Raw genomic sequence first — 27,203 nt, 5'->3', positions numbered from 1 at the left:
CCGCGCCTGACCCGCCCCAGGGCCCGAGCCCAAGGCCCTGTGAGCCCGGCCGGAGGAAAGGCCCTTCCCGGTGCCGCATCCTGTGCGGAATGTCCCGGCCAACTCCTGCTCGCCCACCCGCGTGCCCCGGGGCCTCCGCGACCCCTTAGCTGCCGGTTGATCCCGCAATTATTTAAAAGCTGTTGCTGTCTCCTCCCCCTTCACGGAGGAAACAGGCGTGCCGTTTCCAGACCAGCGGAGGCGCAGCGACACGCTGCTGACCGCGACAGCTGCCGGCGAACTGCGCTCCGGCTCTGGGCAGCGCGTCTGTCCGTCCCGCCCGGAGGCTCGATCCGTGTGTCCCGCACGGGGCCCGCCTCCTCCGCCCGGGACCGTTCGCAGCCAATTAGGCGTGCGCGCTAACGAGGGCGGCGGAGCCCCGCGGCCGCCTGCGGGCGCACGTGTGTGCGGCGTGTGGACGCGTGGGCGCCTCCGGCGGGGCCGCCATAAATGCGCGGGCCGGGCGCGGCGGGCGCCTGAGGCGGCAGAGGCAGCGCCAGGCAGTACCGGCGGAGCGGGCGCGGCGCCGAAAGCAGCGGAGCTGTGGCCGCCCGCGCGGGCCAGAGGCGGCTCCCAGGCCGCCAGAGATGGGAGCCCAGTAGGCGGCGAGGCCCGAGCCGCCGGAGCGGCGGGAGGCCGGCATGAGTGCCAGCGGCACGGCCGCTCCTGGGGACGTCCCCGCGCTGCCGCTGCCGCCGCCGCCGCCGCCACCGCCCGGGCCCGGCCCGGGGCCCGCACCGCCCGTTCCCGCCGCAGCTTCCCGGGACGCTATGGACGGGCGTGCCGAGCTGCCAGCTTTTCCCCGGGCCGGTGCCCCTCCGCTCGCGGCCAGTGACACTGTGCCGGCGGGACCCGAGGCTGCTGGAGCGGCTCGGCCCGCCGCGCCCCCACGCCCCACCTCCTTCTCAGTGCTGGACATCCTGGACCCCAACAAGTTCAACAGCAGGAGACGCCGCTGCCTGCTGCTGGGCCCCGTAGCACCCGCGGCGTGCGCCCCGTGCGCTTCGGCCCCGTGCGCCCCGGCCCCCGCCGCCTCCGGACGCCCTCAGCGCACGGAGGAGCTGGAGCGCCAAGCCCTGGCTGCCGCCGGGGGAGTCGGAGCTGCCACCGGAGCTGAGCCGCCCAGTGAGTAGGAAGGGCCGGCGCCCGATCGCGGGGGCAAGGGGACCTGCCGCTGCTGTGTGTTTACACTCCTGGGACCCCAAGACGAACTAGGCCTGGCTAAAAATGGCCCGGGCTGGGTGGAAAGTTCGTAAAGCGCGGGGTCCGCTTCCGGCCCATCCGCGGCCTCCGTCCGACCCGGACTCCAGGGCCCACGCTGCCCTGCGCCTAAGGGAAGGCTCCGCGAGGCCAGGCTCAAGGCCTGTGGGGCTTCGAGGCCTCTTCAGGGCTCACTTGTGCGCGTCTCTGGCCTTGGAGGGTGGTTGGTGGTGGAGGCGGAGGAGAGGCACATAGCAGCCGGCCTGTGACCTCCCCGCCCCCACCGTGGCCGCCGAGGCCTGCCGGCCTCCCTCGTCCTCCCTTGTCTCCTCTCTCTCTCTCTCTCTCTCTCTCTCTCTCTCTCTCTCTCTCTCTGGACAAATCAGACTAATTGTGACAAAACGCTGGTTATCTCTGGAAAAACAATTAAATCCCTTCGATTACAGTTAAGGGGAAATGTGCTTAGCGGCGGAAAGCGGCCGGTAATGGGGCGGCCCGCGCCCCCGGTCCGGTCGATATCCCATTACGGCGCATGCATATCTCTTTCAAGCACCTTGCAAACTCCCCCCGAACATCTAAATTATAGGGTCAAAATTCGGATAATTACTCGATTAAAACCTATTACACTTATTAGGGGCCGCTATTGATCGTGAATTGCATTCGACCCGCTCCTGATTGCTTTTTGTGTCCCTTCTCCCGCCCTTCCTCGCTCCAACTTCCCGGCCCCTGTGCCTCACAGGGAGGAGAGGGCTGGGGCTTCGGGCTCCGCAAGAGGACTGCCTGCTGCTTCGGCACTAGGTGGAGGTGGAGGGAGTGCAAATCCTGGTGGCTGGAGGGTGACCCCGAAGGCTCTCCCAGGGGGGCTGTTCTGGAAACAGAACCCATCACTCCAGGGCCCAGGCTCTAGCTGTGCCGGAAGGGAGCAGGCTCGCTGGGAAGGGGAGCAAGGACAAACCTGACTGGCAGGGTCTGGGATGGCTTGGGAAACAGCTCCTGCCCCTACCCAGGCTTTCTGGTTGGGAACCAGGACATCTGCTGGCCTTCATGTAACCTGGGCCAGTTGCACTGGAGGAATCTGCCAGGAGTAAATTCATCATTTTGGCCTCAGGATCTCGGTGCCAATCTGACCTGGATCAGGGCCTCGGAACCCGGCTGGGAAGTACCAGTGGAGACTACCTATAGGGCTCCTCTGGTGTTCAAACCACCTGTGGGGTGAAAGGCATACACTGCCTTCAAAGCATTGCAGGAGACCTTCTTCTAAATTTCAGAGACTCAAAATGCAGCCACATCCGTGGCCTCTGCTTGAAGGATGCTGGGCTGCTGCTGGCCAGGCTTCTGCCTGCCCCTCCTGATCAGATCAAACCGACAGACCAGTGATGCTGGGATCTGGGCGAAGGGCCTCCACAGGCAGGGAACAGGCTGAGAGGGCTGAGGTGCTCCGTCCTGCAGGCCCAGCGAGGGAGCTGTCCAGGGCAACTCATTTTGGCCCTCAGGAGCCCCCTGCTCTTGGCCTCCCGACCCCACCCAGGTCTCTGGTCCGCAGGATACTAAATGGCCAGTAATTGGCTGGCCCGAAGCCGGCTGTAATTGGAGGGTAATATACGCCGAAATAAATTAAATGGCCTTTAACTAATTTGTACATTACACAAAATGAGTTTAATTAAGTTTGTATCTGCCCCGGGATCGATCCGAGCGCTCCCTCGCTTACACTCCGCAGCCCACCGCCCAGCCGCACACCGCGCCCCAGGGACCAAGGCACCGCTGCGAGTCGAGCCACGGGCGTCCTAGCGCCGCTCTGCGTGAGAGGGACCCTTCCCATCTCAGACCTCAGGATATGAGGAAGGGGCAGAGAGGAGATGCAAACGGGCGAGAAGGATGGTTGGGACGATGGGAGGGAAACGAAAACTATGGAAAAAGGAGAAGGCGAAGGAGGATGATGAGACGCCGAAGAGGAAGAGAAGTTCCCGCAGGGAGGGAGCGGGAGGACGGGGCGCGGCCTGACCCTCTGTCTTCTGTCCCGCCCGCCCGCAGGTGCCGGCGACCCCTACAAAGCGGACGAGGCGGAGGCCAACGGCTACAGCAGCGGCGGCGGCGGCCACAGCCCGAGCGCGGACAGCGGGGACGAGGCGCCTGACGACGAGGACGATGAGGAGCCGGAGGCGCAGGCGGCGCGCGCCGCCGAGGAGGCGCGGGGAGGCGGCGGCCTCGGGGCCCGCGGGTCGGGCTGCCCAGGAGCGGTCGAGGCGCAGGTGCTCCCCAGCGCAGGCGACGAGGCCGCAGCCCCCGGGCCCCGCGGAAACTCGCCGGGAGCCTCGGGCCCGCCGGGAGCCGCGACGGCGGCGGGGGTCACTGGGACCACTCCGCAGGGCGCGGCGGCGGCGACCAAGCCCAAGCGGAAGCGCACGGGCTCCGACTCCAAGTCGGGGAAACCGCGGCGCGCGCGCACCGCCTTCACCTACGAGCAGCTTGTGGCGCTGGAGAACAAGTTCAAGGCGACGCGCTACCTGTCCGTGTGCGAGCGCCTCAACCTGGCGCTGTCCCTCAGCCTCACCGAGACGCAGGTGAAGATCTGGTTCCAGAACCGGCGAACCAAATGGAAGAAGCAAAACCCGGGCGCCGACACTAGCGCGCCGACCGGCGGCGGCGGGGGCCCGGGACCCGGCGCCGGGCCGGGCGCGGGGCTTCCTGGCGGCCTCAGCCCTCTCAGCCCCTCGCCGCCTATGGGCGCACCGCTCGCCATGCACGGCCCCGCCGGGTACCCCGCGCACGGCCCGGGCGGACTGGTGTGCGCCGCGCAGCTGCCCTTCCTTTCGAGCCCGGCGGTGCTCTCGCCCTTCGTGCTGGGCTCGCAGACCTACGGCGCGCCCGCCTTCTACGCGCCGCACCTCTGAGCCGAGGCGCCAGGACAGACGCGGGGACTTGGGGGGCTCGGCTCAGGCGGCCTCACTCCCCAGACCTACGGCCGCAGGACCCTGGGCTCTTTTCTAAGGTTTCAGTCGTTTGGCTCTGTACATAGCCAGTTCCTACAGAAGAGTTTTAAATTTATAAGTGACCGCGGGTGGGGCCAGGCAGGCGGCTCTCGCCGCAGAAGCACTTTCATGAACTTTGCTCAATAAACCCAGGAGGCCGTGCACACGACTCACAGGCTCCCACGCTGCCCCGTGTCAGGTCCTCTGGATCCCTGGCCCCAGGCCGCCCTGAGAGCCCCCTTTGCACCCTGTGGGGTTTGGAGCCTAGTATCCCGCAGTCAGGGCTTCGAGCCCCTGAGCACCCCTTTTGCTTGGAGCTGAGGTGCAGAGGCTGGCCTGGTGCTCCAAATGAGTCCCCTTCCTGAGTCCTCTCCCAGTGAGAATGGTACCTTCCTTGCCTGGTCCCAGCAGCCTCAGGCTCCTCTCACCACCTGTAGTCCTCCTCCTCCCCTCTCCCCGTTCAGCCCCACCACCCTGGCGGGAGCAAGGCCCCATCAGGTGTTCTTATGCGGTGACCAGGAGCCAGGGTGCTCCTGTCCGCTCCCCAGAGAAGGACAAGGGTTTGGGAGGTTGAGCTACTGGCCCAAGGAGCTGGTCTAGAGGAGGTGTTGCCGCCAGCGCCACTCTTCTCCATCAATGCTGCAGGTCCCCCTGCAGGCTCCTGGAACCTGGGAGCCAGGGCTCACTTTGAGCCAGCGGCAGCAGATCCTGCCAAGATGTGTCCTGACACAATAGAAGAGCAGCGACCTGGCAGGGACTCTTCTGGGAGCTTAGTAGGGATGGGGCCAGAGTTCCTTCTCCAGGTGTGCAGGGATCCCGACTCCTCTGTGGCTCCCTAGGTTGGTGATGAGCTAATGGCCTCTCAGAGGGCACTCCAAGCTGGGCTAAAATCACCACCTGTCATTGTCATTGGGGACAAGGCTGCAGTTGGGGGAGAGAGGCAGCGACTGCCACACTACAGGAGACAGAGGAGTGCTCCTACTCCATTCTGGGGTCACCAGTAGGCAAATGACAGTCAAGGACAGCACAACCCTGGGCGGGTGGGGGCAGAACCCCCTCTGGGGGCCCCCAGCCTCGGTCCTCCTCCCAGCCCCTGTGTTCTGGGGCTGGCTGCCCGGGCACTGCAGGCCTGTGTAGGCTTCCTGGCCATCCTGCTCTGAGGCTCATCAGCCGGGGAGGCTCCGGCAAGACCAGGCTGTTGCTGGCTTCAGAGCTGAGGATGGCCTCAGTACATGCATTGTGCTGACCAGTGAGCCCAGCCTACAGATGGTCTGCATTTGTCCAAATGTAACGGGAAGGCTGCTAGCCTCACAGCGGAGGCCCCTGGGGTGAGACGTGGCGGGGGGGCCCTTGCAGGGAGTTCCAGAAGGCTCTTGGCCTCGACTCAAATCAGCAGAACTGCAGGTCAGGCACAGCGGCCACTTCTCCACGCCCAGCAGCCCCCACCTGGAAGGAAGATGGTTCACTCCCTTTTTGCCACCCACCCCCCTCTTCCAGCCTTGCTGAGCTCAGCTGGAACCTGCTGGGACACCCCAGGACTTGCAGCACGCAGAAGGATGAGAGGCTGACGCAAGCTGTGGTCCAGCTCCATCTGCATTGCTGGCCCTTCCTGCTCTCCCCGCACCTGCTTGCAGGTGGACTGGTGCAAACATTCCTGGAGGTGGAGCAGCATCAGACCCAGATGAAATGTAAATGGAAGCCCTGGCTGTGCCCTCCCTGGCCTCTTCCCCACTGTCCCTGCTGGTCATGCGGGTCCAACAGCACATACAGTTAATCTGTCAAGGTTCAGCCCCAAGCATGGTGGCCACCCCTCTGGGCTCTCCGGAAGCCCTAGGCTGTGGGAGGGGGTGGAGGGTGTTGGCTCAGAGCCAGGAAGCTTTGGCAGACATGTGCCCACCATGCACCAGCAGCTCCTGCCCCGTCAGCCTCCTGCAGTCACCTGGGGGCTGCCTCCCAGGCTTGCTCTGATGCACACCCACTGTTCCTGAAGCCCTAATCCTGGCCAGACCTGTGTCTGCCCACCCGAGCCTCCCTGAAACCCTACAGTGACCGTGCTGTGGCCACCTGCACACACACCTGAGGGGCTGAGGCCCAGGAGGTTAGGGGTTTGCTGGGTACCCCCGCTCCCTCCTGGAGATGCCATGCCAGGCCCCTCCAGCCTCAGCTTCTCCGTCTGTGCCACCAGGTCCCCAGGTCCCCATGGAACTGGTTCCTCTGGCTACTTCCCTCGGAGCCTACAAGTTGGCCACCACCTGGCTCTGCCCAGTTCTCAGTTGGTCCTTGGGTGCATGACTGGTCTAGCCCCAGGAGCCCTGCTAGAGGCAGAGGCAGCCATGGCCCTGCAGGAGGTCCTTCCTGGGACTCAGGGCCAGCTGCCCACGACACCTTGACACCTCTGCCCTGGACTTGTACCCTCTGCACAGGGCCTCCTGTCAGTGAGCAAGGCCCCGCCCTGCAGGTAGGGACCCGGATAGGCACAGCTCACCTGAGGCAGGGGGAGGCCTCCACCCCGTCTTGCCCAGGGTCCACTCAGCCTGGACAGGAGAGCGCTCACTGCTTCCCACCCTCCTGCCTGGCCCACAGCCCTGCGAGGGGCTGAGTGGAGTGGAGGAGGACGCTGGCCTCCTTGTGTGTGAGGGGATAACAGGGACAGGCCTGGGCCCGGCCACACCTTCACAGCTACCAGACCGCACTCCCTCCAGGGCTCTGTGGCACCAACTGGACTAGGTCCTCAGCCCACAGCCCCCACGGGAGTGGGAGTCCAGCCACCGCATCCCACCCAGCCACAGGCACCACAGACAGAGGACACCCCTTCCTTTCAAGGCACCTTCCCCAAAACCACACAACACAGCTGCTCCCACCTTACTGGCCAGCGCTTGGTCATGGCTGCCCTGAATGAGCGGGGACCAGGGAGGCGGGTAGAGTTTCCTGGGCCACTCTGGCCCCAGCCCAAACCCACAGCCTGACCCTACAGGCCGCCAGTCTCCTGCTGGCCCTCGCCCCAGTGTCTCTCTTCCTCCCGGGTCCCAGCCCTTCCCTGCAGCTCCAGAGTGCCACTCCCTAGGCCCCAGCAACCCGCCTGGTCCATCCCCTGCTCCTGGTGTCTCTCAGGGCCAGCAGCCTTAGGAAGAAGCAGAGCCAAGCCCCTTCCACCCTCTTTCCTCCCCACCCCAGAAACATCCAGGACCCAGCCCTACCCCCAGCTGTCCCTGGCACCAACTGCCTGTCCTTTGCCTGGGGACATCCCTGGCCACTTGGTGGCGCCCCCTCCATGTCTTCCTGGTGTCGGTGTGCCTCCTGGCCCCCAGCAGGCCTGTTCCAGCCAGCTGTTCCCAGGGTGCAGCCCCTTGCGCAGGCTGTGTGAGAGCGCAGGCTGCAGCAGCGGAGGAGCTGGTGGCAGGAAGACCAGCCCAGGGATGCAGAGCTGACCTGTGAGGGGAGGGGCCACTTCAGGACCCTGTAACCCACAAGTGACCAGCCTGGGTATCCCCCCCAACTCCTCCCAGACAATCCTGCATGGGACCCACCTTTGGAGGCAGCTCTCCTGCATGCTCACCTGTTCTCTTCCTGGCAAACAAGGGACAACCACAGTTGGTTACCCATCTCCTGGGAAAAGGACTAATTCCCACTTCCTGGGCAGGCAGCAGCTGGACCCTGCATGTGAGTAGGTTCTGGCCAAGGTGACATGAGCAGAGTGTGTTGGGCAAGAGAAGTCCCAGACAACTAACTCATAGGAAATGTCTCAGCAGGCAGATGTACCCCCTCATTCCTTCTGTAGATCCTGTGATACCTGGAGCCCCAGCAGCTACTTTGGGATGTGAGGTAGCCTTGAGGATGGAGGCCTCATGCTTGGATGCTGAGCCAGCAACAAGAATGAGATAAGCCCCGAGGGTACTCCGAGAACTCCTCTCCCTCAGCTTAGGGATCTACCTTTGGACTCTTGATTGACAGAACACGTGTAACCCTTTGGGTTTACAAGCTAATTACTTAGTTTTCAGTTCTGTGCAGTTAACCCTGACCCTAACATCCCATTTCCCTTATGGCCGTCCACCCTAGCTCTGAGGCCATGACCCACGCCCTCCCATCCTCCCTGCGGCCACCCCTTACACCTACCCTCTGCTGCCCTTTTCTCAGCCCAGAGCAGCACCCCGTGGCCTCCCCAGCACTGAGTCCCATGACAGGTGTGGCCTGAAACCTGCCCCGCCACCTCTGCAGGAGGCACAGTTCAGCCTCCCCTGCTGCCTAGTCCCCAAGAGCCCCACCTGACCCTGCTACCCCAGAGCTCTGCAGGGACCCCCTGGCCCTGGCTCCCCCTTCCCCTTCCCTCATCACCGGGGAGTGGGCAGTGCCAGCCAGGCACGGTGGTGCACACCTGTGATGAAGCTGAGGCAGGAGGGTGGCAAGTTCGAGGCCAGGCTCCATAACTTAGCAAGAGCTGACTCAAAATTCAAAGATTTTAAAAAAGGAGCGGGGAAGTGGCTCAGTGGGAGAGCCCTGGCCGATCCCCAGTACGAGGAGAAGAGCGTGGGCGTGCGTCCCTCAAGGTTGCCCTGGTACTGCCCAAGAGGACCAGCAAGTCTGGCCGGCAGGAAGAGGAGACTCCCGGCCCTGGGACCTACGTCCCTTGGCCCCTCCAGGAGGGCATAAGGACTGACAGGTCCTGCAGTGTCCTGGAGGCTGGCCCCCCGTACAGGGCCTGGGCGTAGAGGGGATGCTGTCCAGGCACATCCCGGGACCAGCCACCCTCCCCTCCCCTCCTTGCTCCGCCCACACAGCTGCTCGGGTGGACGGTGCGCGGACAGCACCAGGGCGGGCGGTGGCTTCTGAATGAAGTCTTCTGATGCCTCATTTCCTACTCCACCTCGAGACATGGGTACCAGGGTCTCCACCAAACACGTCCCATGCACTGGCATGGTGACAGCCACCGGTGGACACAGAGGCCAGAGATGGCCCACTGGCCCACGGCACGCTGTGAGCAGCACCCCAAACCCGCCGGCAGCGCGAGGTCATCCACCTGCAGCTCCCGGAACTGGAAAGCTGTTTGCAGTAAGGGGCTGATCTCCTGGCTCGCATTTTATGGATCAGCAATTTGAATGTGAAAACAAACCCCCAGAGTCCCGGGAGAAAAATGGGAGAGTGACTTCAGGGTGGGGAGGGCATTCTCAGTCCAGAGCCACAGGGGCTGGGAGTCCCCCACAGCGGGGCAGCCTCAGCAGAGCCCAGGGCACTGAGGCCCAGGTCCAGAGCCCTTGTCCTGCTGGAGGGAGCCTCGTACCACTGGGTGGGCTCCGCCAGCCAAAGCAGCACCAGGTAGAGACCTAGACACACGCTCACAACCAATCCTGGAACACGTGGACACGGCCCCGCTGCTCACACCAAGGGAAATGTGGATTAAAACGACGAGGCTGATGCACAGGAGAGGTGATGGTTTGAGAAGCCAGCAGTCAGCATTACTGAGGGCGAGCAGGCAGACACCTCGCAGTCAAAATGACACTCTCCTACCCCTTGACTTTGGAGCCCCATATCCAATGCATGCATGCCTGCACACCAGGACATACACAGGACCCCGCAGGACAGAAAGAGGCTGGACCCAGCCTCAGGCTGTCCTGTGGAGGGCAGTGCACCTGTCCTCACAACTGTGTCCTTGGGGAAGCCCTTCTGGAAAGCAGAGTAAGAGCTCCTACAACCCAGAACCATTAGAATAACCACCCAAATCAAAGCTGGAAATTTAAAACAAGGCTTGCAATAATCCCAAGAAGGCCTGTTCAAGAAAGAGCGCTCAGCACTGCGAGGTACGAGGCACACCACGCGCCTGCCAGGGACGGGTCTTGGTAGAGGAGCTTTGTGTGACTGAACTCGCACAGTTCCCTGACCAGCCTGTAGCAGCCTTCAGGGGAGCGGCCTCCCGCAGTGCGGGCTGCAGCAGCCCTGGGAGGGGGTCGGGTCTGGAGCTCCTCAAAGCCCCCTGGGGAGTGCACACTGGCCGGCCTGCTGCTGCCTGGACAAGCCCACTCAGGGGCTGCCTGACCGCCCGACTCCAGCAGCTGAGACAGGGCCCTGGAAGCGACAGCTGTGCTGTCCAGAGCCTAAAGGCACAGCTGAGGAAGGGGTGTCCACAGTGGCGCTGGACGGCTGACTCTGCTGAGGTGTGGGTGTCACTGTGGACACACATGTGGCTTTGCACTTGTCCTGCTGTCACTGTGGTGCTGCAGGTAGGAGGCTGAGGGAGGGTGCGGAGGCCTCGGGGCAGATCCCACAGCATCCACACTTCACAGAACGAGTAGGGAGGATGCTGAAGTCAGCCAAACAGGCAGCAGGAGGCTGGAGCCGGCTGCCCCCCATTCACACACCAGGGTATTTCAACATTTCAACAACACAGAGCCACCCAGAAACAGGGGACAGCAGTCCTCCTGGGGAAGTCCTGGTGCCCAGTGCTGTCAGCAGCTTGGGAAGGGCCGCACTATGGGGTGCCAGGCCCAAGACTGGGCACTGGAGGGACAGAGAACCTCGAGGAGGGGAGCTCACAGAGGCTGAGTGAGGCTCTGGGCAGACGGGCCACGAGCAGCCCACCTGCAGCCTGTTGGCAAGAGGAAGAGTCTGTCCCCTGCGGGAGCCACAGAGTGAGGACGGTAGGCGCCAGAGAGGAGAGGCGCAGGGGACGCCTGCAGACAGACACAGGGCCCACCTGCACACCTGGTGGGCAAGAACGGCCCGCACATCCAAGAAGCATGTGGATTCCCTGGACCTGTGGCCACTGTCCCGAGCCAGGAGCCAAGAGAGTCTCAAGCACAAGAAGAGCAGCTGTGCACCCAAGGAAGCTCTAGGGGCCACCTCTCAAGGTGACCCCAGGGAGGAGCGCCCTGGGGCTGGGGAAATGACTGTCAACAGGGCCCTACGCTCACAGAATGAGTTCCCAGAAGTGACGGGGAGACAGACATGGAGCAGCCTCACAGCTGGCACACCTGCCCTCCACGGCAGAGAGGGCATAGCAGGGGGGGCATGGCAGGGGGGCACGGCAGGGGGGCACGGCAGGGGGGCACGGCAGAGGGGCACGGCAGAGGCACCTGCAGGGCGCCAGGCCCAGCCGAGGGCCTGCAGTCCACAGGACGCAGTGAGTGCCAGAGCCCGGGCATGGCTGGACCCCGCTGCTGGCCGTGCTGGGCCCGGGGCTGGCCCCTGTGGGATGCAGGTGTGAGCTGCAGCACTGGGCAGCCTCGGGAGAGGACCGTGGGAGGAGGCGAGGCTGGCAGGAAAGGGAGGTCCGAGGGGCTGAGCAAGACTGACACAGCAACTTGGGAGCAGAGACCGCGACCCCACCTGTGGGCTCTGTGAAGGCAGAAGCAGTGGTGACCCGGTTACCTGGCTACCCAGTTACCTGCTTACCAGGTTACCCTCTCACCCTCTGAAGCAGAAAAAACAAGAGGACCCAGGTTCTAGGTTTATTTATTTTTGGGTACTAGGAAATGAATTCAGGGTGCTTTAAAGTCTTCTCATCTTTTTTAAAATTAGATTTCAGAAAGGGCTGGGGCACAGCACTGTGGGAGAGCGCTTGCCACCAGGACTGCGAAAAGGAACAGGAGTGCAGGAACACAGCATCCAGGAGTGCTCACATGAGAGCCCAGGTAGACACTGAAACTGAGGGCTGCAGCCAGGAAGCGACTCTTCTGTCTCAGGAAACACACCCAGTGAACTAGAGCCAAAGCACTCAGAGGAGATGGTGCCGGTCGAAGTAGAGATCAGCGGAATAAAGCACGGAAAAGTCAACGATCAACAGAACCAGTGGTCATTTCTTTGAATGAACAACAAAGTCATGAACCTTTAGCCAGACTGACCAAGGGAGAAGGAGGGAGGAAGGGGCGAGAGCAGGGGAGAGAATCCAAGCACTGGGCGCAGGGAGACGTGAGCAGCAGCAGTCCCGCCCAGCACAGGTCACCAGGCGCAGGACGGCTCCTGGGCAGAGTGAGCTGCTCCACGGACTCAGGTCACCACCAGCTAAGGAGTCTCACAAAGCCGAGGGCCACGGTGTTGCTGGTGAACCCCAACCAGGGCTGGAGTGATGATGACCGGTCCCCGCAACTTCCAAAGTACAGGAGAGAGGCACTTCCCACCACGTTCTGGGAGGCCAGCAAGACCCTGATACCAAGGATGTCACAAGAAACATGACAAACCAACGTCCCCTAAGAATCCAGATGCACCACACCAGCCGACAGACCCAGCAGCACAAGGAGAGGACCCATCCTATGGCAGGAGTGCAAGAGTGTCACCCACGAGGCACCCGGGAGGCCCCAGCCTGATCAGGAGAACGGGGCAAGACCATTTCACCATCTTGAGAATGAGAAAAAGCGTTTGGCAGTGAAACAAAAAGCATTTGATAAAATACGATCCTTCATGACAAAGGGACAATCAGGAGTAAGGGGACTTCGCTCTGGAAATGTGATGCTTCAGAACACAGCTGGCGTCACACTCAGCAGGGAAAGGCCGAGAGCCGCCCCCGAGATCAGGAGCAAGACAGGGGCCTCTGCTCTGTCAGGTCTGGTCCTCACCAGGCAGGAGGTGCCAGCCCAGCAATGAGGCAAGACACAGGCACAGGAAGCACCCAGCCTGCAATGGAAGAAGGAAAAGATCTCCGTTTGCAGATGACACGACTGTGCACAAAAAAGTGTTTGGAAAACACACACACACACACACACACACACACTTAGAACCAACAGACTAGCTTATTAGCAAGGATACAGATCAACATGCAAAAATCGGTTGTATTTTATACATTAGCAACAAACAAATAATTGGAAAATGGAACTCAGAGAGCAAACAAATTTATAATAGCATCAAAAAGAACACTTAGGAATGATTTATTATTTTTTTTGGCACTGTGGATTGAACCCAGGGTGCTTAATCTCTGAGCTGCATCCCCACCCCTTTTTATTTTTCACTTACTTATCTTTAATATTTATTTTTTGGTGTAGAAGGACACAACACCATGCCTTCATTTCTACGGGTGCTGAGGATGGAACCCGGGTCCCCAGCCCCTTCACTTTTTGAGACAGGGTCCCACTGAGTTGCAGGGTCTTGCTGTTCCAGGGCAGGGCTCCTCAGAGCAGGAGGAGGGCAGGCCCCAGTCCCACGATGGGTAGAAAGGTCCAGGAAAAGGGACAGGGACACTCTCAAGGCTCCAGTTTTACTTGGGATCCAGAGAAGTTTCCAGAGAGTCCCACCCAAGTCCACCTTGACTGACAGATGACATCATCTTTCAAGACCCACTGCTATAACTCGAGGTCACCTTGGCCCATGCTCACTATTTCTAATTGAATTTTTAACCATAAATTCTTAATTTCATTTTTAATACATCAGGGATTGAACCCAGGGGCACTGAACCACTGAGCCACACCCCCAGCCCTTTTTGTGTTTAGAGGCAGGGTCTCACTATATTGCTTGGGGCTTCACTAAGTTGCCGAGGCTGGCTTTGAACTTATGATCCTCCTGCCTCAGCCTCCCAAGCTGCTGGGATGACCAGCGTGGCCACCGCGCCCTCATCATCAACACTGTTATTTTTTCTGTAGTCGTAGATGAATAGAATGCCTTTATTTTATTCAGGTGTTCTATGTGATACTAAGGGTCGTGCGCTCTGCCACTAAGCTTCAGCCCCAGCCCCATCATCAACATTATTTTCAGCCTGCATTTCTCCTGCAGGTAACAAGTAATTTCCTGAGAAATGTGCCACATCCTGTCCACTTCGGCCAGGCAAGGTTGCAGGTAAATTGCTTCTTAGAAAATAAAGCATGTGGGGGTGGGCACAGTGGGCCCATGTTATAGAGTCATCCTCTTAACCTCCTGTTCCCACCACTCACATCTGTCTGCTCCCCAACATCACTAAATTGCTGAGGCTGGCCTTGAAATCCTCCTGCCTCAGCCTCCCCAGTTACTGGGGTTATAGGTATGCACCACTGCAGCCAGCTTCAATTTTGTATGAACACTCATAAAAACTCTGTAAAACACACTAAAGACAATTAGATGGAAAGGTATCAAAAATTCATGACTCAGAAGACAAGATGGGACTATTTCCCAAAATGATCTATAGACTGTATACAATCTCTATCAAAATTGTAGGTTTTTTTTTCCCCCAAAACTCACAAACTAATCCTAAAATTCATTCTATGCAAAGGACCCCAAAATAGCCAAAAACACTGAACAGAACAAAGCTGAAGGACTCATGTTCACCAAATACACAATCTACCGAAGCCGTAGCACCGCAGCAGTAAAGGGCTGCCGGCCGGCCGGAGAGAGGACTGCAGACTGGGGGCCAGCAGGGTGCCAGGCAGGCCCAGGGGACAGGCTTCTCAACAAACGGTGCAAGAGGAGGAGGCTGGGCCACCTCACACCTTACACAACTCAGCCTAAAATGGACCCAAGACTGGACTAAAAACTAAAAATAGGAAAGTCTTAGGAAAAAAACTGAAGAGCGAATCTTTGTGACCTGAAATGAGCAATGGCATCACAGACGTGACGCCAAGAGCACAAGCAACAAAAGAAAAAGACACACATGTTGGACTTCAACAAATAATGACTCTTAAAAGATCCTACGGGAAGGTGAAAAGGCAGGAGACAGAGGTATCAGCAAGTATCAAGGGCCTGGTATCCAGACTCTCTGCAAAACTCTCACAACACAGGACACATACCCCATTAAAGACGGGAAAGATCTGGGTAGACATTTCTCCAAAAAAGACATACAGATGGCCAATAAGAACAGAAGATGCTCAACGTTGGTTATTACAGAGATGCAAATCTGAACACGAGCAAACCCTTCACGTCTACAAAGACTGCGAGAAACTAAAAAGTCAGGTGACCCTGAGCTTGGTAAGGAAGCAGGCCAGCGGGACTCGCGGGCTGCTGGTGGGGTGCAGGATGGAGACCCTCCCCGTGGAAGGGGGCCTGGCAGTTCACTGAAAGGTGGGGCATGGAGTCACTACGCCCCCTGGTGTATCCCTCGTGTGGACAACCTCTGTCCACCTTTGTCCACACACGCTCACAGCAGTGCTATTCCCAACGGCCAAAACGTGGGACTACCCCAAAGGTCAAAAGAGGAACACCCGAGGAGCCTCTCGGCTCCAGGTGGTGCAAAGGAAGGAGGACTGAGGTGCCACAGATGGAGGTCTGACAACATCCGCCAAGGGGCAGTAGCGCGACGAAGGCCACCTGTGAACAACTCCATATCTGAAATGTCCAGAAGGCAGAGGCAGACCCGGGCAGGAAGGGGCCAGCGGCTCCTGTAGGGCAGCAGAGTGCTCTGGAGTGCAGCCGCGTGAGCCCGCACTGCCCCTGAAGCCACACTCCGCAGGGGGCAGGGGCCTCCTCAGCAGCCCTGCGGGGGAACTAGGGCCACCGAAGCCTGGACTTGGCCTCCACTAGGGTTGAGTTCCCATTGCGGGCACAGTGACAGAGCGTGGGCCTCCCAGAGCTGCTCTGCCCACCGTGGGCCCGTCCATGGGCTCTGACCGCACTGCCCAGTGCACAGGCTCAAAAGAACTCACAGGATGCCCCACAGGGGACACGTAGCAACCAGGTGGTGGTGGCCCCCAGGCAGGTGAAGGCCACCACTGCAGGGCATCTTGGCACACCATTCCCTGATGTTGACCACACACAAGAAAGGCCCCTTCCCAGATGGACACCCACACTCCCTCCCTGTGCTGGCAGAGGAAGAAGAGCTGACGATCAGGGGCCACGGCAGAGCCTCTAATTCAGCGCATAGTTAAACTGGTTTGCAAACTTCTCATGCTTCTTCCGGTCCACCTGGTTCATGGCAGTGACCACTCTTCGCACAGCTGCCCTGTGGGGAGAGCAAGGCAACACGTGGTCAGGGAGGCTCCAGCGGGGCTCTCGGGATTGGGCACTGCTTCTAGATGGCTGTGCGTTTGTCCAAGCAGGGGCCCTGCCCTGGGGAAGAAGGCCTCGCCCGGGGGCCAAGAAGGCAGCATCAGGATCCCTGATCTTGCCAGGACTAGCTGCACCCAGAAGTGAGGGCACAGCCCGCCCTAACCTCATGGAGAGCAGCTCTGGGGGCGTGTGCAGCTGGGGAATGCGTGATAGACACACAGAGGAAGGCAAGAGGCCTGAGTGGCCACAGGCTTGCTGCCCGATGCCAGGCAAGACACAGGCTGCCCCACAGACCAGCTCAGGGGCCGTGGTGCCTGAGGACTGGCACCAGCAGGGCCTGAAGCCATAAAGCAGGGACACTTCTTGGGCCTGGAGCCCTGAACTCTGCCAGGTACTGCCACTAGCTCTCCCTTCAAGGCAAGGCTGTGGAGGTCATTTGAGGTTCCTTCTGTGGCAGACTCGAGGCCACGCAGCTGTGTGAGTAGTGGGCTCTGAGGCCCTGCATCCACCACAGGTCTCACTGTCCCCAGGAGGAAGCAGGAAGGAGGCCGGAACGGATCACTAGGCCTCCACTGCTCCCAGGCAGAGGCATCCAAGAGCCCTTCACACCTGACTGACCCACTGGACACCAGCCTTATACCCTGAGCCTCCCAAAGCAGTCCCACCCAGGTGCCTCTGGCAGCCCCTCAGGCCCCCACTGCCAAGGGAGCCCTGTTTCTGCTGACCCCACAGGCCAGATGCTGGCAACACCAAGAGCCTTCCCTGCCTGGTGAGCCAAGCACTCCAGGCGCTCCCAGGCAAGAGGCTTACAGGGGCAGTGGGCATGGCCAGGCAGGCCCCTCAGGGCCTGGCATCAACCTCAGGGGGAGGCAGTGGCTTCGTGGGCCTTATAGCAACACTCCAGGTCCTCTTTGAGCAGAGTAGGCTGATGCAAAGAGAAAAGAAGCAGGTCCAAGTGGCCGCACTCTGCTGAGCAGCGGGAAGGCCAGCCCCCGCGCACCTGGGCCTGGAATCAGGCGGCAGGGGCTGATCCATCTGCCAGCCTTTGCAGTGGCTGTCCTCCCTGAGGCCCTGCAGAGAGTGCAGGCACTGACTGGGGCACGGCAAGGCCAGGGCCTGGCCCTCTGGGGTCAGCCAGGTAGGGCATGAAGGGTCTATTCTGAAGCAGCTGGCCCTTGCCCAAAGCCACCGGAAAGCAAGGATAGCAGCCTCCCTGGGAGAATGCTCAGGGCGCCCAGCTGCAGCTGGGCCCCTAACCACCCCTGGGATGGCCCTGCCCCTGGCTGGAGCTGGAGGCTGCCAGGGAGAAGGTCCAGGCGGCCCCAGAGGCCCTCCTCCAACACCCAGACCAGGGGTCCCGGAGGCGTGGCGAGCAGCTCTTACTTGGCGAAGACCTTCTTCCTGAGGCGGGCCCGGCTGGTGTTGGCTCGCTCTCGCAGGTCCGTTAGGTTGGGGTGCTTCTTCCGCTTCCCTTTGCCCTTCTGGCTGTACCTCGACGAGCCCAGGTCTGCCCCTGTGGCTGCCTCCACATCCCTCATGAACTCTGGGTCCTGCCAGTCTAGATAAGACCCAAGGGTTCAGAAGCCCTCCTGGGGTGGAGGGGCTCGGGGAGAAGCTTCCAGCTGGGGCCAGGGGAGCCTAGGGCCCTGTCCTGAAGGGGTGGGGCCAGGCTCCAGCTCAGGCTTCCCACAGTGGAGCCAGGTGAGGACCGGGTGAGGACCGGGGTGAGGACCGGGTAGAGCTTACTCCCTCTGCATCCGGCAAGGCCCCACAGACTGCAGAGGACTCCACAACCCTCCGAGGTGCCTGAGCTCCCAAGGACCCCTGTGGCCCAGACAGGCAGGGGGAGCGAGGTCAGGCATCTGAGGGCCCTCGTGGTATACCCATGAGCTTCGAGGCAGGCTGTCAAACAAGGCTGGAAGTGAGGGTTTCAGTGCCTCTGGAGGGTAATTACTGGACTGCAAACTGGACAGTGACCACTGAGCCACTGTGGTGCTGTTAACAGGCTGAACAGGACCAAGGTGAGAGAAGGCCCAGGACGACAGGCAGTGGAGAGCTTGTGTTTCACTCGTCCACACACAGCCTGGCTGTGGGTCTCAGAAACAGGTAGGAATTCAGCCCAACAGGGTGCCCTTCCTGAGAGGACTGGGTACCGTGTGCCACCCAGCCGTGCTGGGCAGCCTCCCCAGGGTCAGGCCACACCCAGTGCATGAGCAGAGCCCTACTCAGAGGGCTGCTGGAAGTGAGCCGAGTGCAGGCCCACTCTGGCCTGGGGGCCGGGCGGGGATCTTGGCAGCTCCCCACCAGTTCCTGCTGGCCTGCCTCTGCAGGATGTGGAGATGGATGACCAGACCCTGGGCCGCCTGGTGTGGAAATGCCATCCCAGACCAGGGCAGTGGCGGCAAGGCCATCCCAGCATGCCTAGCCCTACAGGTGGACCTGGCCTGCAGTAGGGTGCTCACCCCGGCACCACATGCCCACAGGGCTAGGGAGCAGTGCCCGGACACAGGGAGCCAGCCAGGCCAGGCTGTGGTGGGCACGGCCATGGAGGGAGAGGCTGTGCCCAGACAGATGGTGTGGCCTCCCCAGGAGGATTTTTTTGAAGTGAAGGAACTCGGGGCTGCACAATTCAGATCCAGGGACGATTAATCCAAGATTAAGGAAAACTGTCTAAACAGTTTATCTCCCAGTAATAAGAAGGCGTCACAGTTTAGGAACCCGGTGAATGGAGCAATTGTTTAAACACAAGGAAAAAATGCCAGCATCCAGTGGAGACGGAATGAGCACCTCAGGAAAATGAAGGAGCAATTTAAAAGCCTTTGAAGAAAATCAATAGACGCCTCGGCCGCACGGCCTTCCTGGGCGCTGACGGGCCCTGCAGCGCCACGCGCATTGTCACTGAGGTTAGCACCAGGGAAAAGAAAATTGCCCCGTGTGTGCGGGAGGCGGGATCGATACTGCAGTTAGTAAAGAGACGCTATTTCACATCTGACTGGCCAGCACCGGGGCAGCCGCGGCCTGATACCTGTTTGTTAACAAGCCACCGAGGGCTGGAAATCAGACTCTTCAGGCTCGACACAGAAATAGGCACTTAATTTGCTCCTGAGTGTGACCACCAGGGAAGGCCTTGCCCTGCAGATGAACAGGTCAGGGCCCTCCCACTGCCCAGGGCTCAGGCACCGGCTGGTGTCAGGCTGAAACCCAGCATTTGTGCCTTAGGACCCAAGGGCAAGAAGTTGCTGAGTGGGCCTGCAGACGCGTGCCCCTCTGAGGGAGGGCCTGGGGCTACAGCCCAGGCTTGAATGCCATGGAGACAGCCAGCAGCTCAGAGCTGCCAGGGTGGGGGACCCTAGCCGTGGAAAGGCAGGGAGGCCTGCCGAGGCTCCAGGAAGCACAGCCGTCTGTGGATGCTCACCGAGGCCCTGCTGCTCAGGAGCCCTGGGGACCTGGGCACCCAGCAACTCCTGCGGCCAGGATGCAGCAAGTGCCCTGAGGGCAGGAGGGACAGGTATCTCTGGAGGGGACAAGGCAACGGCCCCATCAGGAAGGAGGACGGAGAGCAGGAGAAACGAGCTGGCCTCCTGCTCTCGGCCTGCTCCCTCTCCTGCCTCCACCCTCCACTGAGGAGAGATGCAGGATGCAGGACCTGCCCCTGCAACTGCCAGCTTGGTGGCTTATGGTGTCCATATCCCTACAGTGGCCTTGCAGGTGCTGGTCCCCAACCTGCCTGTTACTACAGCGGAGGCTGTGGCTTGAGGACTGTGAAGAGCCACCCAGGTTGACCCTGTGGTGCCCTAGGCTGTGCCCTGGCACCCCGCCCCCACACCTACCTGGGCGTGACTGCTTGTGTGGTGGCTGCTGCTGCTCCCGGGCCCTGTCCTCTGGGTCCAGGGGCCGCCCCTCGTCATCTCTGGGGATGATCCTCCCATGGAAAGGACACTGCAAAGCAAGCACAAAAAGACTGATGGCCAGGAGGTGGGGCAGCTCCCTGGGCACAAGTGCCTCTGGGGGGGACACACTGCCCTGCAGTCGCGTGACCTTCAGATGTGAGTCCTGGGAGGTGCACAGCAGGGGCCCTGGTCCTCCCAGATCTGGGGCTACAGCTGCAGGAGCCTGAGGCCTCCAGTCAGTTGTTACCTGTTTCTCCCTGCTCCCTCCAGCCTGGGGTAAAAGTGGGCAGCTGTGGGCCAGGGTGTACCTCTCCCTTCCCAGGGCTCTGAGTCCACACAGACTGCACTGCTGCAGAAGCTGAGGGGCCTGGAAGTTGGCTCTGGGACCCAGGGCAGAAGACCCCCCAAACAATTCTTGCTGGTCAGTGGCTAAACCATTTCTGCCAACCCAGGGCAGCCCCTTCTGCAGGCTCCCAAATGCCCACAGCCCTGTCCTGGCCCAGCCTCACATCCAGAGAACACTCAGGCCACAGCCTCACCTTCAGCCGGTCCTGGCGCGCACAGAGCCGGCCATCAGGTCTCAGGGCCCGGCACCGGTGCTGCACAGGTTCAAACTTCCCTGCAAAAGTGATGCGGCGGCTCTGGAGCACGGCAGGTACATCTGCACTGTCCACCTCCTCTTCTACCTCCCGGGGCTTCCAGAAACGGTGCTGAGACTCAGACCTGCCGGTGTACCAAGTCTCCTGACGCTCATCTGCAGAGGACCTTGGAGGACGGTCATACCTGCCCTCCTGCTCTGTGCTCTGCCCTCAGGGCCCCAGGACAACAGAGGCAGGACTGTCCCGCCCTGCCCACCAGCCTGCAGGCAGGAGCACGGGCATTGAGCAGGGTACCCACTGGGGAGACTAGCCCTAGAAGGCCTGCCCTGGCCAATACCATCTGGGGGTCTGCAGCGTGGTCCAAGGCAAGGGCCCCACCCCCACGGAACGCAGGTGAATGAGACGCTGGCCTAGCCAGTGGGGCTTGGGGCCAGCTAGGACCCACTAGGTTCTCCCAACAAGATGCTCAGGCCTGACTGTCCTGGACCCTAACTGCAAGGGGCCCTGGGGGAACCAGGTCAGGCAGGCGGGAGGAGGGCAGTGCTGCCTCCAGGTGTGGGGCTTCTGAAGGAGGAGCAGCAGCTAAGCCTTTCAGTCCCCGCCAGGCTAGTGGCCACTGGCTGGACTCTGAGGCTAGGCACTGACCTTTAGCTACCTGGTGACAATATGTGGAGGGACAGCTCCCAGAGTGCCTCCTACAGACCTCCCTGCCCTGTTGTTCTTTCCGCCTGGCCTGCCCGCCCCCACCCTGCAGCGGAGGAGGGCAGGCAGGATGGAGGCAGCATCCACATGCCCCTGGACCACAGGTCTAAGCCATGGGCTCAGCATTCTCCAAACACCTTCAGGCTGCTGCAGAAGCTGAGGGGCCTGGAAGTTGGCTCTGGGCCCCAAGGCAGAAGACCCCACAAACAATTCTCTGCTGGTCAGTGGCTAAGCCATTTCTGCCAACCCAGGGCAGCCCCTTCTGCAGGCCCCCAGTGCGAGGCCATCCATCCTCACAGGAACAGGCCACATGGCCAGGTATGAGCCCTGGGGTCACAGCGGCATCACCAGCCCTCTGCCTCCCGAGAGCTGGCCTCCACTGCCCTCAAGCCACCCTAGCCAAGCCCGGTAAGACTCCACCTGTTTTCCCAGTGAGCCTCCCTGCCCTGTCAGCCCTGGCCCACCTGCTAGCCCAGGTCCCACTGGGGTAGGCAGGGTGCCTCTGGCTGGCCGGGCAGTGATGGGACCTGCTCAGCACCCCGTGAGAACCGGGACTGCGCTGGATCAAGAGGTGAAGCTGGGCTCTCTAAAGGCCTGCATCCCAGAGCCCCTGCGAGTGCTCTCTGGCTAGTCCCTGTCTATAACAAGGCCCAGCCTCCCTGGGCAGCTCCCAATGGAGCAGCAGCCAGGCTCAGGGAGGACCATGTGTTCTGGAGCCACAGGTACCCTGGACTCACCTGAGGATCTTCCCGGTCACCGGCTGCTCCTGGCCCCAGTAGCACAGGTCCATTCCAAAGGGTACAACGGGCGCCCGGGCCCGCTCTTCCGCCAGTTTCTGGGCCTCCTCTGGTCCCAGTGGAGCCCTGAGAGCAGAGCAGAATGTGCTGTCACTCCTGGAGAGGGCGCAGCCCAGACCCAAGGTGAGACCAGGGAGCCAGGGCCTCGGCCACATCAGTCCTGTGAGCAGCCTTGTCCTAGCCGAGCACTGCTCTGCTCTCCGGCCCTCCTCTGGCTGGGAAACCTGACATCTGTCTCTCAAGACCTGAGCAGTGGTCCAGCTTCAGGGCCTCTGGGGATGAGCTGTGTCTAGAGGACGTCTATGGGTCCTGCCCCACTGTGCCAGCTCTCTGAGCAGCCCTGACCACACAGAGGTCAGCAGGTGCCCACTACTCAGGGCTGCACAACCCAGGTGCCCTCAAGGGAGCCAAAGAAGGCCTTGTACCCCACTGGTGCTCTGGGTAGTCAGTGACGGTGCCAGGCAGTGGCCCAACAAAGTGGGACATCTGGGATCACCTGACAGAGGAGGGTAGGACAGGAGGCAGGCAGTCCTGGGGCTGCCACAGCTGGGCAGCAGCAGAGGTGGGGTCCGACGCCTCCTCGTCCCTTCTCGTCCTCTTCCTCGCCTGTGAGCCCTGTGCAGCTGCATCTTTCTCCAGAGCCTGCAGAGGGGCTTTGGGCTCCAGCCCTGAAACAGACACATGTCCACTGCTGACTTCCACTCCATGACCTGGGAAGATCCTGTGAGCACCTGCCACCTCTCGGTGCCCAAGCAACTGGGACGCACCCTGCACATGAGAGCCCATGATACTCCAAGGCCCTGAGAAGTGGTTCCTGTCACCTCCCCCTCTCGGACAGGGCCTAGAGATACCCGCCCTGTGGCTGCCAGTCAGACGCAAGCTCCCAATGAGTAGAATGCCACCCTGGAGCACAGCCCCTGGCACCAGGTTGGCAAGGCCATGGGCACAGTGGCGCACTGGCTTCTGCAGCCATGTCCATTCTTACATCCCTGGGGCGGAACAGGTCAGATCCTTCACCACCACCAAACCCCGCCACCCCTGCTATCCCTCAAGGCCCTGTCCATCCCTCTTGCCCATACCAAGGCAAGGACTTCGGTCTGGCCCACCTGACCTTTGCTCGCCTCTCTCCCAGGTGGGGCACAGGGCAGGTAGAGGTTAGGACCCCAGAGGCACGGCCTGCCCTCCCCCGTGCACCCGCCAACTGAGGTGCTCACAAGGGTGCTCGGGCAGGGCAGTGGGGGTCTCTGAATGCCACCTCCCCCAGCAGGAGCTGCAGCAGCCAGTGGACAGGGGAAGCCCAGCACTAGAGCGAGCCGACTGGAGTAAGGCTGCTGCAGGGCAGAAGGGCAGCAGGGACTCTGACCCCTCTGGGGGACACACACTCCTGCAGTGAGAGCCAAGGGCACCTGTGCAGGTACCAAGGTCCTCATTTCCAGAATCAAGGAAAGAAAAGGAAGAGCTGTGGAGAAGAGTTGGGAAATGGTGAGCCTCGTTTCCTGGAGATGGAGGGAAACTGGCTGGAAATTCTACAGGGAGTTTAAGGACATCAGAGAAAAAGCCACACATCTGAAGAAGGACAGTCCTACTGCAGCAGCATGTCAACAGCACGGTGCGCAGGGCCGGGGAGGGCTGCTCCCACGGCTGAGGGCCTCCAGCCTGACTCTCCACCCGCTGGGCTGTGGCTTCAGCCTGCAGTGAGGACCAGGGCCTCCTCGACGGGAGCCTCAGGGCAGGAAGGGCCCAGGGAATGCTCTGGAGTCTGTTGCCCCTCCGTCCACACCTACCAGACAGGGAGGCCGGGGCAGGAGGGTGCTCAGCCACTAGTCCTGGGGGGGGGCAAGAACAGAAATCAAGAGGCTATAAAAACCAAGGGTGGATGGGGGGCAGTGTGAGCTGAGTGTGCAGGGCGAGTTCTACCCCGGTACTGCAGGGAGCACACAGCAGGGGACAACACACACTTTTTAAAAATACTTTTTAAAATTAGAAACAATCATCAGAAATAATAGATAAAAAAGGGTTTAGAAGCAACAGAAAAAAACATTTTAACAAAGGTGGGAAAAGAAGTAAACCAACAGCAGCAGCGACTTTGAGGGGACGTGTGGTGCGCGGAGCAGCCCGGGCAGCACGTCCAGGTGCTGTGGCTGCCAGCCCAGGGCTGCAGCCCAGCCGACAGATCACCTCCGGACAGAGCTGTGGCCACCCCCTGGCCCAAGTCCCTCCCGAGACCAGCGACGGGGAGTGCATAAAGGCAGGATCAGAGTCTCTGTGCAGGAAGGACCAAGAGACAGCCAAGATGGCGGCTCAACACCAGGGAAACTGATTTTAAGTTCAAAGGACCTCAAGAGAAGGGACCCATCGGGCAGGGGCTAGGCTCAGTGGCAGCGCCTGCCTAGTGTGTGTGAGGCACTGGGTTCCAACCTCAGCACCACATAAAATAACAAGGAATGTGTACACCTATGACTAAGAAATGTTAAACAAAAACAGAAGGGACGTGTCGATGTGTAGGAAACGTGGATGTTGTGTGCGAAAGAGTCAACGCCAAGGTGGAGGCCAGCACCACTGCCCGAGGTTCCTGAGCAGAGGGCAGCCCGACAGGACACAGACGTGGCCAGCTGCTCTTCAGGACATCACGGTGGTAAGCAGACAAGGGCTACAGCCGCCTGCAGGCTTCCTCTGTAGATAAAGCCCCCTGGCACACAGCTATGCCCTCCCGCCCTGTGCTGTCTGGCGTGCTCAGGAGCTGGGTCGGACACTCGCTCTCTGGCCCCTTGGGGAAACACGTGCCAGCCCTGCTGTAGGACCCAGCACACTCCCATCTCCTGGATGCCCACAGAGAACACTGAGGAGCTGCTCAGGGTCCCTGGGGGCTGCCAGTCACTTGTGGCCACCACGGATCTCAGCCCAAAGGCTCCAGCACCATCACAATGCCCAGGTCCCACTCCCAGGCATCCAAAAGCCCCAAGACCCGCAGCACGGCCTCCCCAGGGACCACACTGCCCAGCTGGCCAACACCGCACACTGCGAGGCAGCCGGACTGAGAAGAGAACAATGTGACACTTGGACAGATACAATCGCAGCCCAGAGATCAATAGGAGAATTCCTAAGAGTTACAAGAATGAAATATATTTTTCATTGATTTGTTGTTTTAGACCATTAAGAAGATGGGTAAGCGTGTAGAGCAGGGTAAACACTCGGGGCTCGGGCCCCGCCTGCACTGTCCTGGGGAATCAATCTTGCTGACACACCTCCAGAGCAGACCCAAAACACAGAAGGTTCCTCGGTCCAGCACGCGGTTCTCAGCAGATGAGGGCAGAGTCCTCGACCGACCCACCTCGTGCCCCAGCTCTGCTCGGCTGACTCAGTATAGTATCTGGGCTCAAGTTTACTCCCACGGTTGCTTTTAAAAGAATCATAAAAATGTCCAAATCCCTGTTTTTGTTTAAATTGGCCAAGTGGCACCTATTTGCCTGAAGCACTAAAGCAGACAGTGCGGAGAGATCAATCGATAGCAGGAAATGGAGAGGCTGGGCTCCGCACAAAGTTGGGCTGCCCAGCGCTGACATTATTGATTCCACCTAGCTCCACTGGCCTTGTAATTAAAATGTAAATTTGAGAAAGAGATTATGTCCTGACAGAAATGGTAGGATTAAGGGAAAGATAAAAGCCCCTCAGTGAAAATTCAGAGAAAGAAACGAGAAAGAAAAAGAGCCCCGGTCTCCTCGGCTGTGTGGGTTTAGACTAAATCTAACTACTTCAGATTCACCCACGTTTAATTGAAAAAACAGCCACAGAATATAAACTAGTATCATGAACTGGGCTCGCCCAGGCACACCTCCTGCCTGGCCTGCGTCTCCAGAGCTCCCGGGCCGTTTGCCATCCTTCCCACAGGAGGCCAAGGGGGTCCCCACCGCCCTGCCCTGGCTCCAGGCCTCACTGGCAACCTGACCAGCTGAAGCTGAGCCCCAGGCTTGAAGGGGCCCTGCTGGCCCCTCCTGATTCCGCAGTGCAGCCCAGGGCCGGGCAGACAGCAAGACCCTGAACCAGAGTCAGAGCACCTCGCTGCACAGCGTCCCTCTCCCATCGGCCTCCACCTGACGCTTCTGGGGAGAGCAGGGGGAGCAGCACTGGCCCAGACCCCTAGGCCCCTGTCTGTTAAGGCCAAAGACAATGTTGTAAGCCTTCCCAAGGGAAGGGGTGAACCTGCACCAAGGAGATGCCAGGGTCTTGCCAAACCCCCCCTCCGCAACAGGCCTGCCCACACAGCCTGGACCAGGGGTAGTCACCAAGCAGGCGGGCAGGACAGAGCCAGGAGCCCAGGCACAGGCAATGGGTCACCACTTCTGTGTGATGGATCTCCCCACAGCTCAGGAACCAAGGCCCTGCTGAGGCTGCGTCCTCTTCTGCACCAACACACCCCAGCAGGGTGCCATGCCCTGCTCCTCTGTGCTGGAGGTCAGGCAGGCACAAGAGCCCCGGGCCCCTGAGACACCTCCGTGCAGCTGGGCCTCCTCGCAGGGGCACTGGGCAGGTGTCCCAAGGAGCCTGGCAGAGGCCCCTGGCTGTTCACAGCTCAACCCCTTCACTGGATGGACTCCACTGGCCAGCAGACAAGGGGGACACAGGCCACCTCCACACAGGAGGGCCGAGGACTTTGCTGGTGCCCATCACTCTCCACTGGTGGTCAGCAAGGCCCTGCCCCCACGTGCCCACTGCCTGGAGGGACAGTTAAAGGCCCGTTGAGGGAGCACTCCATGACAGTCTGCCTTTGTGGTCGTGCCACTTTACTGGCCACTCGCAAGCCACGGGCCAGAGGGAACCTCGTCACTCTGGGCTGGAGGACAATGGCCTCTGCTGCGTCCTACTCCGAGCCCTGCGCTGCGAGCCACTGCAGGACAAAGGCTTGCGTGAGAGGCGGGTCCTGCCAGTTAGAGGCTGCAAACTAACCCTGAGGACTCAGAAGCACCAACAGGGACACAGAGGCCCAGACCCTGAAAAGTCTGGCGTGACCCAAGCCAAGAGTCACTTCCAGCTGCCGGTTTCCCTGGCAGACTCCAGGACCAGCCCTGGCTCAGGGAGGGGAACAAGGCCACGTGGCAGGTAGGAGGATATCTGAGCAGACAAGAGCCTAGGCAGGTG

At 60.6% G+C, this 27,203-nt stretch overlaps 2 protein-coding genes across 4 annotated transcripts in view; one reads left to right on the top strand and one right to left on the bottom strand.

The window, feature by feature from the left end:
- The first annotated feature begins 646 nt into the window (after nt 1-646).
- Nucleotides 647-4,360, top strand: Nkx1-1 (NK1 homeobox 1). Its single transcript, XM_078020811.1, has 2 exons — nt 647-1,164; nt 3,271-4,360. The coding sequence occupies exons 1-2, from the start codon at nt 681-683 to the stop codon at nt 4,128-4,130; spliced, it is 1,344 nt and encodes a 447-aa protein (XP_077876937.1). The 5' UTR covers nt 647-680; the 3' UTR covers nt 4,131-4,360.
- A 7,274-nt stretch (nt 4,361-11,634) lies between these two features.
- The window catches only part of Uvssa (UV stimulated scaffold protein A), a 32,834-nt gene continuing 17,265 nt past the window's right edge, over nt 11,635-27,203 (bottom strand). For 2 of the 3 annotated variants that reach the window (XM_040292852.2, XM_040292851.2), the window contains 7 exons: nt 23,852-23,893; nt 22,564-22,735; nt 22,008-22,133; nt 20,509-20,692; nt 19,910-20,018; nt 17,463-17,637; nt 11,635-16,032 (listed from right to left, as the gene is read on the bottom strand). In XM_040292852.2, the coding sequence (XP_040148786.2) occupies nt 15,939-16,032; nt 17,463-17,637; nt 19,910-20,018; nt 20,509-20,692; nt 22,008-22,133; nt 22,564-22,735; nt 23,852-23,893 (902 nt within the window). In that variant the 3' untranslated portion in view covers nt 11,635-15,938. The remainder of the gene's footprint in view (nt 16,033-17,462; nt 17,638-19,909; nt 20,019-20,508; nt 20,693-22,007; nt 22,134-22,563; nt 22,736-23,851; nt 23,894-27,203) is intronic. The other variant, XM_021722187.3, reaches the window with a different exon arrangement.

Source organism: Ictidomys tridecemlineatus, chromosome 9 (genome assembly GCF_052094955.1).
Source record: "Ictidomys tridecemlineatus isolate mIctTri1 chromosome 9, mIctTri1.hap1, whole genome shotgun sequence".
In the NCBI taxonomy this organism is placed as follows: Eukaryota; Metazoa; Chordata; class Mammalia; order Rodentia; family Sciuridae; genus Ictidomys; species Ictidomys tridecemlineatus.
Note: the sequence above shows the minus strand (reverse complement) of the source record. Positions and strands in the feature narration are given on the sequence as shown.

Excerpts from the sequence above, each read along its gene's own strand:
- Nkx1-1 (XM_078020811.1), top strand. The coding sequence starts at position 681 with ATGAGTGCCAGCGGCACGGCCGCTCCTGGGGACGTCCCCGCGCTGCCG. Across the intron at positions 1,165-3,270 it reads CACCGGAGCTGAGCCGCCCA|GTGCCGGCGACCCCTACAAA; the intron begins GTGAGTAGGAAG and ends GCCCGCCCGCAG.